Here is a 16278-nt window from a genome sequence, read left to right as displayed (position 1 = left end):
TCCTTTAATATTACTAATATGGTAATTCATATTATAAAACTCTTCAGTCTAAAATGTTTCCATTTAGACAAATTGTGACATATTGAAGGCAATATATAACAAGTCTGGTTATATTTAAATTCTCGAGAAAAAGATAAATGGTAAGTTCTGGAATTGTAAAATTTGAATTCTGGCTAGTTGTCCTTCACTGGCAGGGCACTTTCAAGCAGTGGTTGGTGTTTTCAAATATCTCTCATGGTGGCATAAGCTCACTGTACACAGCTCAACCTTCCCCTAGGAATACCATATTATTGGAGAAGAGGGACACTTACCATGTTCCATCCAGGATAAAGGTAATCTGTGCCCACAAATTCAAAGTAGTGGGCAAAGCCTTCCTTCAACCAGACATCTTCCCACCACACTGGAGTCACAAGGTCGCCGAACCACTGCAAGAACAGAGTGAATGAGCATACAAAAAAAAAAAACAAAAAACAAAAAATAGCATCCTTCTCAGAAGGATTTTACCTGATATCAGATGGGCTAATCTGTGATGATCATAACTGGAAATCACTCTGAAATTGATGTTGTAATCTTAAAATATGTTGTGGCAAGACTGTCGTGATTAATACGACTACTAGTATTTTACGAATATGCTCAGTGAAGAACAAAAATCAGAATCATGGATCCCAATAGGAATACTTAAGTTGACAAAGAAAGGAGCCATGAATCAAAGCTGGTGACAACTGTCTTCAGAGATTGGAAGACCCATTGTATAGAAGAAAATATTTAGTTATTTGACACTACAGGACAGACTGCGATGAACGAATGGAAATGAGAAGCAGTGTCTGCTGAAGTTTGCAGAGGACTCTGAACGGTGGCCCAGAAGTGCCACAAGAGTGGTAGTGAGCAGTCATTGTGGTCATGAAGCATCTCCCTCTGAAGCAGAAGGAAATCACAGCCCACATTGACTAATGAATCCCACCAAAGGCTTTGAAGCTCCTCCATATTAGATTCTCCTGCGAATGAGCAACTGAGCCAATAAAATCTGATATGACTCATGAAAAAGTTTTAACTGATATTTTGACTAAATAACATTAGAAAATAACAATACACTACTCTGAAACCTTCACTTTTTCTAAATTTGTTAACAAAAATATATCACAAGTCACAAACATTCAAAAAAGATTAAAAACTCAGTGAAGAGAACCTTGATAGTGTCTATTCCCACACAGGGGACAATTATGTATGGTACATAATTAAAAAATAATAACAAGCTGCGTAAATTTGAATCTTCACAAAGTAACAGAGGAATGGAGATGGGACAGCTTGTGGTGACACAAACAGAATCCTTCTATGAGCAGATGAAACTTGGGCTGAAACTTTTACAGTTAGGAGCCAGCCATGGAACATTCCAGGAAGACAACAGTTAAAGAGTCTCTGTGAAAATATGTTCTTTTAGAAGCAGAAGATAGGGAAAGCTGGGTTCTGGCAGACCAAGTAAAAGGAAGGCTGAAACATTCTCGACAATTAAAGACATATCAGGTCATGCACAACTTCTAGCGTCATCATAGGCATAGTTCAGGGACTTAACCACATGTTCCAATGTTAATAATAAAGTATCATTTCCTTTAAGGAATCTCTTATTGAAATATAAAAAAAAAATATAGTTCCAAACAGGGTACTGTCTGTGCAGCCTTTATTTGGCATTTTTTACTATATCCAAAATACTCTTTCCAATTGACAACCTGTCTTCAGAATTGTGTCAGCAAGCAGGTGAGGAGGATAATAGAGAAATCAAATGTGAAAATCAGAATGAAATCATGGCAGGTGTTTCCCTTCGCCTGTCTCCCTTCTCTTATTGGTAAGGGGCCAACTACCACTGAGCTACTACAGGAAACTGATGCACAACAGGAAACGTGGGACAGGCAGAGCCCTGACCAATGACAGTACTATCGCTGTGCCCTGTCTCAACAGACACACAGATCTCTTTCATCTTACAGGAATATCCCCTTCCCGCAAAAAAAAAAAAAAAATTAAATTTGCCTCAGGACTGTAAGTCAAGGCACTGAAGGACCCCAGGCACACCCACGGTGGCTCCTCTGTAACCTGAGGACAGAAACATGTCGGTCTTGGTAGAAAGACCTGCAAGAGGCAGAAAATAGCCAGGCCAATAGGCACCCAGCATAGACCTCATCAAAAAGTTCATTCATAAGCATTTAACTGCTCATCTTTCTTCAACTATCAGCATTTTCTCTCTTTTTCAGTTTTCTACATTTTAAATGGGTTTGGAGTTTGTAGTATATAAAGTCATACAGCACCACACTGAGACTTCCGGTTTTTGAAGCATGAATGATATCCTAGCCAATAGAGTCAGCACTGCTATCTGTAAACAACGTCGGTTTTCCGTGACTTTTTTTTTTCACAAAAACCCCTAATTAGCAGGTGTTGTACAGTATCAATCAACAAGCTTCCACTATTAAGAAAGTTTATAAAATCAAAAAAAATTAATTTTATCTTAGTTTTACGATGAAGTTGTCCAATTTACAAGTAAAAAAAATCACTCTTTTGAGAACAAAGCGTCTATTGCTGAGTTAGTGAGACTTCCTATGTGTCTGCATGACAGGGAAAGAATAACAATCCGATTTTGGCAAAAGCAGATTTTGACACAGACACAAAACTCAGCGGCATCTCTCCACAAGGAAATAAATCAGTTTCTCACTGCACTTACCATATGTACACACGAATAATCAAAGAAATAGAGGCATGGCTGATCAGCAGCTACCCAGGGGCTCAGAAAGGGCGGCCACTCCATCACACACCTTGGCTAAGCACGGTGACAGTTGTTTACCTGATACCATCAGTTAATGTGTGTGTGTGCTTACCTTATTGTCTGAGAAAAAATGGCATGCCATGCCGAGGAACTGCACAGTGGTTTGTATAAAACACAGCTCGGGGGACACAAACCAAGCTCCTCATCTGGATGGGCGAAGCCACCCCACATGCCAGACGGTTTCCCATTATACTTACACCTGGTCCTTTTCTCGTACCTGGTGACATATTTCGTGAACAATGACCATGGTGACATCCAGCAAATATGAAATAGATGAAACGCTGGGGTCCAGCAGTATCCTTTGTTCCACAAAAATACTTAGTCCCCAGTTCTCCATAGCAGCGTACGGATGCTTAGGCACAGCTAAAAGATCTAGAAATAGAATAAAACAGTTGCAAAGGTTTCAGCGGTGACACCAGGTTCTAAATTTCTTAAGCTAACAAGTTCAAAAGTCCTAATAAGGGGGAACACTTGCTCTTTATTACTTTTTTTTAATTAAACACTCAGCCATGTCTACATGACAGTAGAAATATAGGCTGTCACTACCGGTGCTCGTCATATTCATTCATCACGGTTCATTTTCGGGCTCAGCACTCCAGGTGGCTGGAAGTATCCGCAACATTATTGATGGGCCCATCCTAATAAGTTTCAGAAAGTCAAGGAAGCCAAATGCACCAGGAAGCCAGAGTCAAAGGCTTTGTGCCTTCTAATGAAAATTTACTCAGCTCACTGTGGGGCTGAGTATATTATCACTTTTATCTCAAATCTATCTCGGAGAAAACACTTCATATTAGTTTGTAAATGTGCTGTCATTTTTTTTCTAATTTCTTAAATTCTAGTACATTCTTTTTGTCCTGTTAAAAATAAAATGATACATTTAATCTTAGCTTATAGAGAAAACTATGACAGCGGAGGCAGTGGCAGAGGGAGAATAGAGTGGACCCATGGGCTTCGGTCTGGGCTTGCCACCATCAAATACAGATGTGACATCACTAAATCACTTAGTTTCTCAGAACCACAATTCCCTCACCTATAAAGTAAGGTTATTGGCTTTTTCTTTAAAATGCCTTCCAGCTCGAAAAACCCATGATTAGATGAGTCTAAGAATGTGTGCTTATTTTAAAAGGTGGTGCAGCTATTATCAAGTTTTGATTATAGCGAGCGAAAGAAATACATGTTTCACTTACTCTCCCTGCTCCAGACTCATAGCAATGGTAAATAAAATATTTAGAACGAGGACTAATCCCCAGGCTCGGAAAGTAAATAAACCTCTCAGTGGAACTGAAATAGAACCCAAATGCAAAGTGGTTATTGTATGAAGCTCCGGACCTGCTGGTCTCTGGCTCCAAAAGCAGGCAGTAGCAGCTGGGAATTGGCTCTGGCAGGACACACTAGAGCCAAAAATACCATTGCCAGGTTGACTGTTTGATGCCAAGGGCTGAGGTAAGGCATGCCCACTCAGGAGAAGAGCAGAAAATAGCTGATGCCCACTGCTTCCTGGAAGTGCTAGTAAGGTCCAATTAGTGTTTGAACCCTGGCTCCTATGCATTTGTTCCTCATCATAATGAACACCCTCATTCCAAAATGGAAATCGGTCTCAGTATAATCCTTGGAGTAATGTACTCCAAGGCTATCAAGAAACTGTATGAGAATGTTCGTTGTAATATTGTTTCTAAGAGGGAAAAGGGGAAATTAAATGCCTTTCTGCCAAGATAATACACAAAGAAGCGAAGAAAGCATTCCATAAAGGAATAGCACATAGCAATTAAAATAAATGATCTCACCACTGGGTTCTGCCACTAAAGGCACCAGCATAGACAATCTGAGAAACACAATAACGAAGAAAGAAGTTATGAAATGACCCCTGTACTCATCAGAAATAATTAAAACAAAACTGCATAGTGTAAATGTGTTTCACACATGCAGGTCACGCAGAGAGTAATGGAAAATATCTATGCCAACAAACACAGTAAGCAATGGTAAAAGACACCAACTCTAACTTCAGAATCACGATTGCTATTGAGAAGAAAAGAAAAAGAACAGAGGACAGCCACATGAGGAATTAATGTCTTCATATCAATGTTTTAAAGCTGGTGGTGAGCACGTCAATATTAGCATAATAGTATTCGTCCTTTTATGTGTGCTTTAAATATTTCACAACAAATAATTGAATAGAATAGTCAACAGTCTTAGCACACTATTGATTTTTATTTATTTCCGTCTTTTCAGTATAGGTACTGCTCTGAAATCTGAAATATGTATTAAAGGAAGCCAAATATATGCCCTGATTCTTCTCCATCTTAAACTCACAATGAAGGTGTGACAACTATTACACAGACAAACAGAACATTTAAAATTCTATGAGAGAAGATAAAATTATCCATTTGGAAGATTCTTGGAAAATGTGTTGTTTATCAGGCTTCAAACTGTGACTTGGATTTCAGGAGGCATGGAGGATAGCCTGTTCATTCCTAGGATTTTAGTTAACAAAAATAAGTCACCTGTGCGCCTATGTATACAGGAAAACCTTACTGATCATCGCCTTTATGAATGTATTGCTTTATTATTATTGATTGTATCTTATTATTATTTATTATATTATTGTCCTGGTAAGTCCCTTACTATCTGCAGAGAGATGTTTATGCATGGAGGAGAAGTTCAGCTAGTGACTAATAACTGAAAGAAAGAAATGTAGTAATTAAGAAGTGCTAGGATTTTGGGCGGTGGTGGCACACGCCTTTAATCCCAGCACTCAGGAGGCAGAGGCAGGCAGATCTCTGTGAGTTTGAGGCCAGCCTTGTCTACAAGTGCTAGTTCCAAGACAGGCTTCAAAGCTACAGAGAAACCCTATCTCAAACAAACAAACAAAAACAAACAAAACAAAAAAGAAGTGCTAGGAAATATGTTCTGGTATGAATGTTACAGGGTGAATAAGTATGGAAGACATGGACAAAGCAGGTCTCTGTGATATAATCACCTTTGCCTGTCATGTGAGCAATATTAGAAGCTAGCTTATTTGAAGACCTGTACAAGTGTATCCTGAAGGAAGATAGAAAGCACAGCAGCGTTCATGTGGGGAAGTGCCAAATACCTTGGACAAACAGAAAGAAGGTTTTTGTGTCTGCACAAAAAAAGTGGAGCTATAGAGCACAGGACTAGAACATAGGGAAAGTATCTAACAGACGAACTCACTCACTTTACATAATTGAGTACATTGCCTAAGTATGAATAAAGTCGATATCAGGCTCACAATGTGTCAACTTTGCCTGTCAATGGGACATGGCGACAGTAGTAGCTGGCCAAGCATCATTTACTTCTAGAAAGACATGGACCTATATGAAATTTTCCCAGACAGATCCTGTTGCAGTGAAGAACCAAATCTGAATTCTGTAGACCCTCATGAGCAAGGAGGAGGAGGAGCAGGCCGGTCCTCACAGCTGAGTGAGCAGATCACACTGATCTGGATGGGCCGAACGACATGGAGAGAAAACGGCAAACATATGATCTAAGTATGCCACCTCGAAGTCTGTGATCAAAGGGAAAGCACAGTTCATAGTTTGCAAATTACTAATAAGCAGTATAAACACAGATCCAGCTAGGGAAAGCACGTGTCGCGCAAACACAAGGACCTGCACTCCATTCCCGCCCCTTACGGTGGTGTGTGCTTTTAACCTAGCACTGGTAAACAGAGACAAGTGAGTTCCTGATGCCTGCTGGCCAGCCAGCCCAACCCAGTAAGTGACTGCCAGATCACCATCGAGAAACTACCTCCGAAAACAAACTGAATGATTTCTGAGAAGTGATGCCTAAAGTAGTAAACCTCTGACCTCCACATACCCTGGCATATACTAACATGTGTGTTCTTTTATACATACATACACACATAAACATACACAAATAAATAAATAGTATATGAACAGGAGGTATGATGAGGGGGCATTTACTGGCTGGTACCAAAGATTTTAGACACTGATGGTGTATGATTTCAACAGAAGTATGGAGGCAGAGAAATCTGAACAACAGTATCGTGGGTTACCAAACAAGGACTCTTAAGAAATAGAGCAAATTCATATAAAGTGACTGATGGACAGGATTTAACATGGTGGGGTTAGCAATAATGGGCAGCTTCTTAAGTATAGACATAGAAAATCATAAACTATGGGAAAATACATTTATGGATAACAGGAGAGGTAAAAGAAACAGAAAGTCAAAGTGGTCAGATTTGGTACTGACCACACATACAATAAGCTTTGTTTCAACATGTTGGCAAATTGGTCAAACAACTTTGGAAAGGACGGTTGTTATAACCATTCAGAAATTGAGGAATCTCAGAACATAGTCCTATATCTGAAGAATATCTGTATCAGTGAATTGCTAGGAACTAATATAGAGCTGCTTCAGCCTATTACTAGGAAACATGGTGGAATCAGAATGTTCTTTATGGTGATGGGCATGTATACATTAAAGCATCAGTTGTACACAAAATATACCCTGTGTTATACCTCAGTGAAGCTCCTTTGTAAAGGGTGAGAGTAACTGAAGCAGTATTCTGCTTCTTTGAGGCATATAATGCTTACCCATTGAATTAAGTTCTTTTAATTTTGCAAAATAATGTGACTATATCCATTAAAATATGCATTCATAACTTTTTAATGTACCTTGAAAACAAGAAAACTCAAATTTCAGAATATAATTGACTTAAAAATTTAAAGAAAGCCCTAGATAAAATTACACATTTTGTTCTTCAAAGTCATAACTATCATTCAGAAAACTATAGCTAGACAAAAGGGGAAAAATCACATAATGCTAATGAATGTTATGACCTACATTAACATAAAAGTCTATCTCTGCTCATTCCACTCCTCCTGACTCTGGTAAATTACAGTGCTTCTACCATCCCCGCACATGGCTGAAATGGCTCAGACAGAAGCTGCAAAATCTCAGACATGCTCCCCAACTTTTGTTTTATTCTGGCATTTCTGAGACCTGCATGATTGGTCTGTAGATAATAGCAGGGAGTCCATGTTTTCCTCTCAATCCTCAGATTGACTTTTTGTTGTCACTTTGCTTTGGGTTTTTTGTCTGTTTGTGTACAGTGATGTGGGACAATTATTTTTATTCTGTCAATTATATTTTAAATAAATGCTGATTAGCCAGTAGTCAGGCAGGAGGTGTAGGAGGGACAGCCAGATAGGAAGTAGAGGTGGGTCAATGAGAACAGGAGAATTCTGGGAAGAGGAAGTCTAGTCTGCAGTTGTGACCTGACCACAGAAGAAACAAGATGTGCCCTGCTGAATAAGGTACTGAGCCATATGGCTAACACAGATAAGAATAATGGGCTATATAAGTTATAAGAGTTAGTAAGAAACCTGAGCTAATGGGACAATCAGTTTATAGTGAATGTAGACCTTTGTGTGATTTCTTTGGGACTTAACGACTGTGGGAACTGGGCAGGAAAGAAACCCTGAAAATACTTTCTTGTCATTGTGGCTTTGGAAAAACAAAGTTCTTAGAATCTCCACTTGTTTCCTATGCAAGATGTTTGTGTGGTTGAATTTCACTGTGGCCTCACTCAAACCTGCTCATTTTAAATTTCATTATACTTCATCCAAAACTCATCAGTGACTAGGCAAGTTTTCCAGTAGTGGGGGTGAGACACCAAACTAGCCACGAAACCTTCAACCTATAACCCATTCTGCCTGTAAGATGTGCCGGGGCAATGGTGGTACAGAATTTATGAGAACTGCCAGCCAGTGACTGATGTAACTTGAGGTCAAGGCTACAGGGACGTAGCCCATGCCTGAAACTACTTCGATGGCCAGAAACAAGAAGCTGTATATATCAGAGACTTAGGATAGAAGCAAACACAACTGGCCAAAGAAAAGTCAATGATATGATTGCTAATGATACTCTTCTATAGATTGGTGCCTAGCCCAATCATTATCAGGGAGACTTCCTCCCACAGCTAACAGAAGCAATATAGAGACTCACAGCCAAACATTAGGTGGAACTCCAGGACCCCAGGAGAGAATTGGAGGAAGGATTATAGGAGCCAGTGGGGAGAAGGATATAGGAGAAAACGGCTCACATCGTCAACAAATGAGGGCTCACAGGGAGTCACAGTGATTGGAGAGACAATCACCAGGCCTGCCTGGGTCTGAGCTACATCTGCATATGTTGCATATACTTATGATTGTTTAGCTTGGAGTTCTTGTGGGACTCCTAACAGTGGGGGTGGAGTATCTTTGATTCTTTTGACTGCTCTTGGGATTCTTTTCCTCCTAACAGGTTGCCTAGTTCAGCCTTGATACAGTGTTTGCTCACGGTCTTAATGCATTTTGTTATTCTCTGTCCAGTTGATATACCTGGAAGACCTGCTCTTTTCTTGTTGTAGGAGGAGCAGGCCGTGTCCAGCCGCCCGGCTAGCTTATACCCAAAATAACCACATAGAAATTGTATTAATTAAATTACTTCCTGGCCCATTAGCTCTATCCTCTTTTTGGCTAACTCTCACATCTTGATTAACCCATTTCTATTAAATCTGTGTGTCACCACATGATTGTGGTTTACTGGCAAGATTCTAACCTACGTCCATCTCAGGCCAGAGATTCATGGCGTCTGCCTGACTCTGCTCTTCTTCCCAGCATTCTGTTCTGTCTTCCCTGCCTACCTAAGATCCGCCCTATCAACTAGGCCAAGGCAGTTTCTTTAATAACCAATGAAAGCAACACAAATACAGAAGGGCCTCCTACACCATTTTCTGAAGGGAGAGAAGCAGATCTGGATGAGAGGGCAGGTTTAATGGAATTTAGAGGAATAGAGGGAGAAGAAACTGCCATTAGGATATATTATGTGAGAGAAGAATAAATAAAGAGAAAAAAATCTCTCCTGTCATGGCATTGGGAGGAGAGTAATTTAAGAGTGATTAACTCAGGAAGACTGTACCCTCATGAATAAATTAGTCACAAGTGTGTCCATGTTGTTTGATATTGCAGCACACAGCATTGCCATCTACAAAGTTCAGGCTCCAGACCAATTTAAAACAGGAAATTGAAAACGGACATTCATGTTTTAAATATGACTCTGTCTTAGACTATATCCATAGCCATCCCAGCGTGCCTACATCCCATGAGCCACAGCCTGGAGACCTGGCTCTTTCTTTTAAGGAGCTTGAGTGGTTAAGTGTTCTCTTTTCTATGCCTTTTGTTCTGCGATGACACTTTGCCTGCTCTGGAAGATTGCTGAATCAAGGCATTGTCTTAGAATCAGAGCACAGCCCTCATCAAACACAGCAGGACCTTAACTTGTATATTCTAGCCTTTAGAACTGTGAGAGACAGGAATTATGCTACAACAACACAGAGGAAGACACTTAAACAATCACTTTTTTATTTGACTCTTCTCATCCACCCTTTACCATTAACACCCACATGAACAAACAACTGTTCTGATGTCTAGATGAAAATGTCTAAGTGTTCTAAATGGGCTGTTGCTTGTTAGCTCCCAAGCACACCTATGGTTTTTTTAAATGGTCTCACTCCACTTTTTAAACTCTTGTTAAAACTTTAAGAAAGCTTAGATATTTCTTTTAAACTCCTGAAAAAGTCAGTGACCTTGAAACATTGTTCTCTTAGCCTGAGAAGACCACCTAGGTGGGAGCCTGCAACCATACAGAACTAGAAAACAAAGTCTGCCAAATGAACATAAATAGCAAATCAGTCTCCAGCATTAGTGGCAGCATTATTGAGTACCTTTCTGATACATTACTATGTTAGTTAGAAATAGACTCTAGTGTTCTCTATGTTATTAAATAAGCAATAGCAAAAGGAAATGCTTGCATCATCAGATCCCACTCCACTCCCACAACTACACTCTGAACTGTTAGATTACCATCAATAAATAGTAGAGAATAAGATGCCTAGACTGTAGCTCCTCAAGTCCTCACTCCAGAATAAGAGCCTATGGCCCAACATTTCAGAAACTCTGTTGTGTTTTTAGGTGCTCACTCCCCACTCTGTCTAAGGGTGACAGATGTTGACTGATGCATGACATCAGATATTTAACAATTATCCTTCTCTTTCACAACAGGTGCCCTCTTGTCTAAGCAATAGTCTCCAAAGCCTTGACATTCACAGTCATTATTTCTTTGTCTGCCAATGTCCTGCTTCTAGTCAGACACACCCCAAAATCACTAATTCATTGTGATTTTGCATCAAAATTTTATGCAGGTTTAAGAGACTAAGATAATCCCTAACAAATTCAGTTTTCCACTATTCCAGATGTCAACGTTTAAGAAGAAAAGGAGAGAGGGGCAGGAGAAATGGATCAGCAATTGAGAACATGTACCAAGGACCCACGTTCAGTTCCAAGAACACATGTGATGTGATTGACAACCACTTTTTATCCTAACTACGGGGAAGCTAAGATGGTTCTAGCCTCCTTGGACATCTGCCCTCATGTATGTGCACATACGCATGCATATGCACGCATAAATACATATAAATAAAAGCAATAAGTCTTATTTTTTTTAAAAAAAAAAGTATATGAAGTCCTTAGAAGATAGAAGGTTTAATTTCAAAGAAAGAAATATTGGGACCTGAAAGGCATCTCAGTAGGTAAAGACATGTGCCACCATGCCTGATGAACTTCAGTTCCACTCCTTAGAACCCACATAGTAAAGGAAGAGACTCAGAAAAGTTGTTACTGACCTCAGGTGTGCTACTACACACTTGCACCTACAAATATACATTTGCACATAAACCAAATGAATAAAAAGAGAGACACAGAGAGAGAAGGAGCGAGGGAGGAAAGGAGGGAGGAAGGGAGGGAGGGAGGGAAGGAGGGAGAGAGGGATGGGAAGAAAAGGTGAATGAATGAATGAAAAATGGAAGGAAGGGAGGAGAGAGAGAGAGAGAGAGAGAGAGAGAGAGAGAGAGAGAGAGAGAGAGAGAGAGAGAAATTTACCCATGACTGATGTTCACAAAAATAATCTTCAAACAGAAAAATGGCTTTTCTTTGGATGACAAGTCATGTTCAGTTTTGATAGCTACAGGCTCAGTCTTTATTCCCAAGATGCACAGGTATATAACAATTAAAACAATCATTTGAGAAAGGGACTTTACTTTTCCAGGCCCAACCATCAGTTCCATGGAAGGGTTTTGCCACAGGAAGGGCTCTGCTGCCCTTATGCCCTTAGTGATTTCTTTATTCCTCGTCAAATTTCCACTTAGCTGTATTCTCTTCAGGGTCTCAGAAAGAGTCTGAACTCTTCGCCTTGGTCCTTCCAACTCAAATCTCTGTTATTCTCAAACCTTTATTATTCCAACTCTTACTCTATTTTTTCACCTCACTTTATCATTAAACCTTATCTTCAGTACTTTCTTTCACATTGCATCCTAGCAGCATCTCATTCGCAAGGCAAGCCTTTATTTTTTCAGCTATCCTACCTAGGCCTTGGTGATGAAGGATGGTATACATAATGGTACCAGGTTCAAGTTTCAGATCTCACGGTGCCTGAGATCCAAACCCAGACCTATCATTTATGAGCTATGGGACCTTGAACAAATTGCTCAATCTCTTTTAGCTTTCATTTTGTCATTGATTAATGGGAGGTAAGAGTGCCTGAATTTCAAGTTGTGAAGATTAATTGGTAGGTCGTGTAAAGCGTTAGTTCTAGGTAGAATGCATGCTAAATCAACAATTCACTATTTGTGAGTTTTTCATTTTTTTCCCATCTTGGGGAATCATTGGCAACACAGATGTTAGCTGGACAATAAAGAAGAATCTAAAGAAAAGTTTCTGGTCAGTCTGTCACATTGGAGATTTTGGTTCCTGAATTAAACTTAGAAATTTTAAATCAGTATGTGGCACATCTAAAAGCACTATTGTGACATGGCATTATCATTTAGGGGCACAGAGGAAAACCTAAACGCATATCAGGTCAAAAACCAAGGAGTTGGATTTTGTCTATGTCACGACTGGAACTTTTAAAAGACATCATGTATGCATGCAAGACTCGAAATACGTGTCTTTATCCATGAACACAGAATTCCTTGTTTGGAAGGTTAGCATTCATAAAGATAAAAATTGAATTTTAAATAGTAATATTAATGAAATAAAACTTATAAGAGCTATCGACTTGCTATTTATAACTTAAGACCAGACATGCTTTTGCTTTCTGCTAAGTACATATTTTGAAGAAGTTTTTACAAACAGGCTAACTTGCCAAAGGTGCTGTTTCAGTTTGGCTTATAAAGGGGATTCTTCAGTTAACTATTCCATGATGCAGTCTCCAAAATCTAGAAGTGAATCAGTCCTTCGGAGTTTTGAAGCAAAATCCACTTTTCTCCTGACGGACCTTCTATTTGCATATCCTTCACGCACAACAGACCAATCTCGGCTCCATATTGTGACCTGGGACAGAATTTTCATCAACCCCACTTGTGTTCACAAGCTTTGCTTTCCACTTCCCAAGTGTGAGCAGTCTCCTGAATTAACATTAGCCCATAATACATAGTCAATATTTCTGCCGCTCCTCCTGCCAGATGCTCAAGCGAAGGTTGTTAAGGGATTTTTTGGGTTGTTGTTTTTGCCATTTCTGCAATCACTTTTCCTCAACCCTTACTGATTAGTATCAATTGCGAAGGAGCAAAGTTTTTCATCTGCTGCTTGATTTTCTTTTACCCCCGAGAAAGAATTTATATGGCAAAGGACTTTTTTCTGAACACACAGACCACATTCATGTCAGCCTCTCACCATTTAATTTTTAAAATTATTCTGACTTTATCTTCCCTCGTTGTATTATGCATTTTCATCGCTGCGCCTCTAGCTCGGTCATAACTCATTGTCTTTGCTTTGAGGGCTATGATTACACATGAACATAGAGAATACACTAAGTGACCCCATCTGTATGAGCTGGTGACAAGCCAAGTACAATAGCACAATAGCTTTTATATATAACAAAGAGTATCTATTATGCAAGAGAATACAAATTGAATGTAAAGACTCTTATTTTTTTTATATTTTCTCTTCTGAAACATAACATTACCTATCACATTTTCTGTAAGCCTACTTGCTCTCCAAAACAATGGCTGAATTTACACATTTTCTGGGAAAATCATTTCCTTCTTTCTCTCTGAGAAAATATTCCACATCTATTTTCTATTTCAAGAGTTTTATTACTCTTATTCAATAATTACTGCCCATAATTTCATTTAACTAAGCAATGATAAAAACATGGATGTTGTAAGATTGCATCAAATGGTTATTGTTCTAGACTTTCTGTCTCATTTTGGAATAGATCTATGTACTTGACTAAGGTCCCAGTCTAATAAAATGTCTAAATTTATTTTTAGTGATATATTTTAGAATTTCAAACATCACTATAATGAATTTTAATCATTTAATCACCCCACTTACCCCAGACTCCTTCCTTGGCTTTGCATTCCCCTCTGAAATTCATGTCTTCTTCTCTAATCATCATTTTTATAAAAACATATAATCATTTTTATAAAAAAATAAAAAGTATATAATTTTATATACTATCATAAAATTATATAACCTACTGAGTCCAATTAGTGTTACACATATCCACCTGGATGTAGTGGTGACCGCTTGAGCATGGGTTGTCTATCAGCTGCTTGTCCCTGAAAAACAACGAACTCTCTTCCCTTCACAGGCATCAACTGCCTATAGTTAGTTCCTTTGCAGGTAAATAGGTAGAACTGGAAACTGCTATACTGAGAGAGGCAATCCACCTACAAAAACAAACCAACACATGATCTCTCATGTATAGATCCTAGGTCTGAATCTTTAGGTTTTGAAGTATAACCCAGAGTGACTATAAAAGCCAAGAAAATGAAAGTCTACAGGGGGCTAGGGGTCAAGAAGTGACTTTAGAGAAGAAGTCAGCAGAATGCACATGCTATGAGGGGGAAAGGAGAAATTGGGGAGGGAGTTAAGTGAGAAAGGGGTGGAAGCATACAGCTGACGAAGACTAGATTGAAACGAGAACATCGGGAGTGGAGGATTTCTCTTGAGTAGTCATGGTCAGTGCATGTGGCAGACGGTCTCTGTGAAACCACCAAAAGCAATACATGCTAATTGCCCTTGTTCTTGAGCACCTGACACAGCTTCAGGGTAAGATTCTATTGCTGATAACACAACACACTTTATCACAGGTCTTGGAGAACTCAAGATGCTCCTGACCTGGAAGCCTCCTTCCTAAAATAATAACATTCATAATGGTGGAGGGCACTACCATCCAGGCTGCTGCTATTGGCATTTATAAATAATCATACCCAGTTTTCAATCCTGTGAACTACAATAATGACTGGCCAATAACGTATGTCCAACAGAGCAACAGGGTCAGTATTGTCTTACTGATGTCTTACAGCTGTCTGATTGGATTTAAGGTCTGCTCAATAGGAGGAAAGCCATGCCTGCTACTGTAAATCTATCTAAGACCCCACTGCTGAAAAGTTTCTAAAACCTGGAGGAGAACCTATGGCTACCATTTTGTTAACCTGACATAGTATCCAACTGTTTTCTAAATAAATTACTTGGGGCTGGAGAGATGGCTCAGCAGTTAAGAGTATTGCCTGCTCTTCCAAAGGTCCTGAGTTCAATTCCCAGCACAACCATCTGTAATGAGGTTTGGTGCCCTCTTCTGGCCTGCAGGCATATATGCAGACAGAATATTGTATACATAATAAATAAATAAAATAAAAAGAAAAACTATCCTTCTTTCATAAATAAATAAATATATTACTTTAGGTCAACATGGTCTGGACTCTACACATAGAAACTAGAACAACAAAGTCATAGTCTTTTTAAACTCTCACAAAGCCTAAAAACAAATGGGTTTAATAGTCATGTAAAAAAATCACATATACTATAAGTACACATGAAAACAATTACACTGTAGCAGAGCAGCTATGTTGAGCAACAGATATAACAAGTGGACAGCACCAAGCAGAAACTATTAATATGATCTCAGTTCTGCTACTCCAATGAGACATTACTCATGTTTTTCTGCCTTTAGTTTCCATACCCAAAAAATAATGATCACACATTTGTAATAACTTCACAGGATTACTGTTGGAACAGTTGCTAGAACACAGTTTTCAAAGGTCCCGCCCACTTCTCCATACTTTTTGAGCACATATGGTGCCTTTTTCTCCACACTCTTTTTAATAAAGATGTTCATATGGCATTGGATGTAAGTTCCCTCCAAAGCAAAGGGTAGGTACGTACCTCATCATTTTAAAGGACCAGGTCTCAAGGTCAGAGCCACTCATCTATGATATAAACTAAACTACTCTATGCACAGGTCTCTCTTGGCCCTCTTCAGGTCACTCTAGGTAGTTGAGGTTCAAAGAACTGATACTCGGGAGTACACACACACACACGAGAGAGAGAGAGAGAGAGAGAGAGAGGGGGGGGGGCTCTGACTTATATTTCAGGAGTAAT

General features: G+C 39.3%; 1 protein-coding gene across 3 annotated transcripts in view; it reads right to left on the bottom strand.

Moving 5' to 3' along the window:
- Positions 1–16278, bottom strand: part of Trhde (thyrotropin releasing hormone degrading enzyme) — a 361503-nt gene that overhangs the window by 165347 nt on the left and 179878 nt on the right. For all 3 annotated transcript variants that reach the window (XR_012908617.1, XM_075954299.1, XM_075954300.1), the window contains exons 4-5: positions 3027–3181; positions 312–425 (exon numbers count right to left, since the gene is read on the bottom strand). Coding sequence is in view for 2 of the 3 variants with exons in the window: in XM_075954299.1 (XP_075810414.1) it covers positions 312–425; positions 3027–3181 (269 nt within the window). In the remaining variant the exon portion in view is untranslated. The remainder of the gene's footprint in view (positions 1–311; positions 426–3026; positions 3182–16278) is intronic.

Source organism: Microtus pennsylvanicus, chromosome 20, assembly GCF_037038515.1.
Source record: "Microtus pennsylvanicus isolate mMicPen1 chromosome 20, mMicPen1.hap1, whole genome shotgun sequence".
NCBI classification, from domain to species: Eukaryota; Metazoa; Chordata; class Mammalia; order Rodentia; family Cricetidae; genus Microtus; species Microtus pennsylvanicus.
This window is presented reverse-complemented; position numbering and strand designations above follow the sequence as displayed.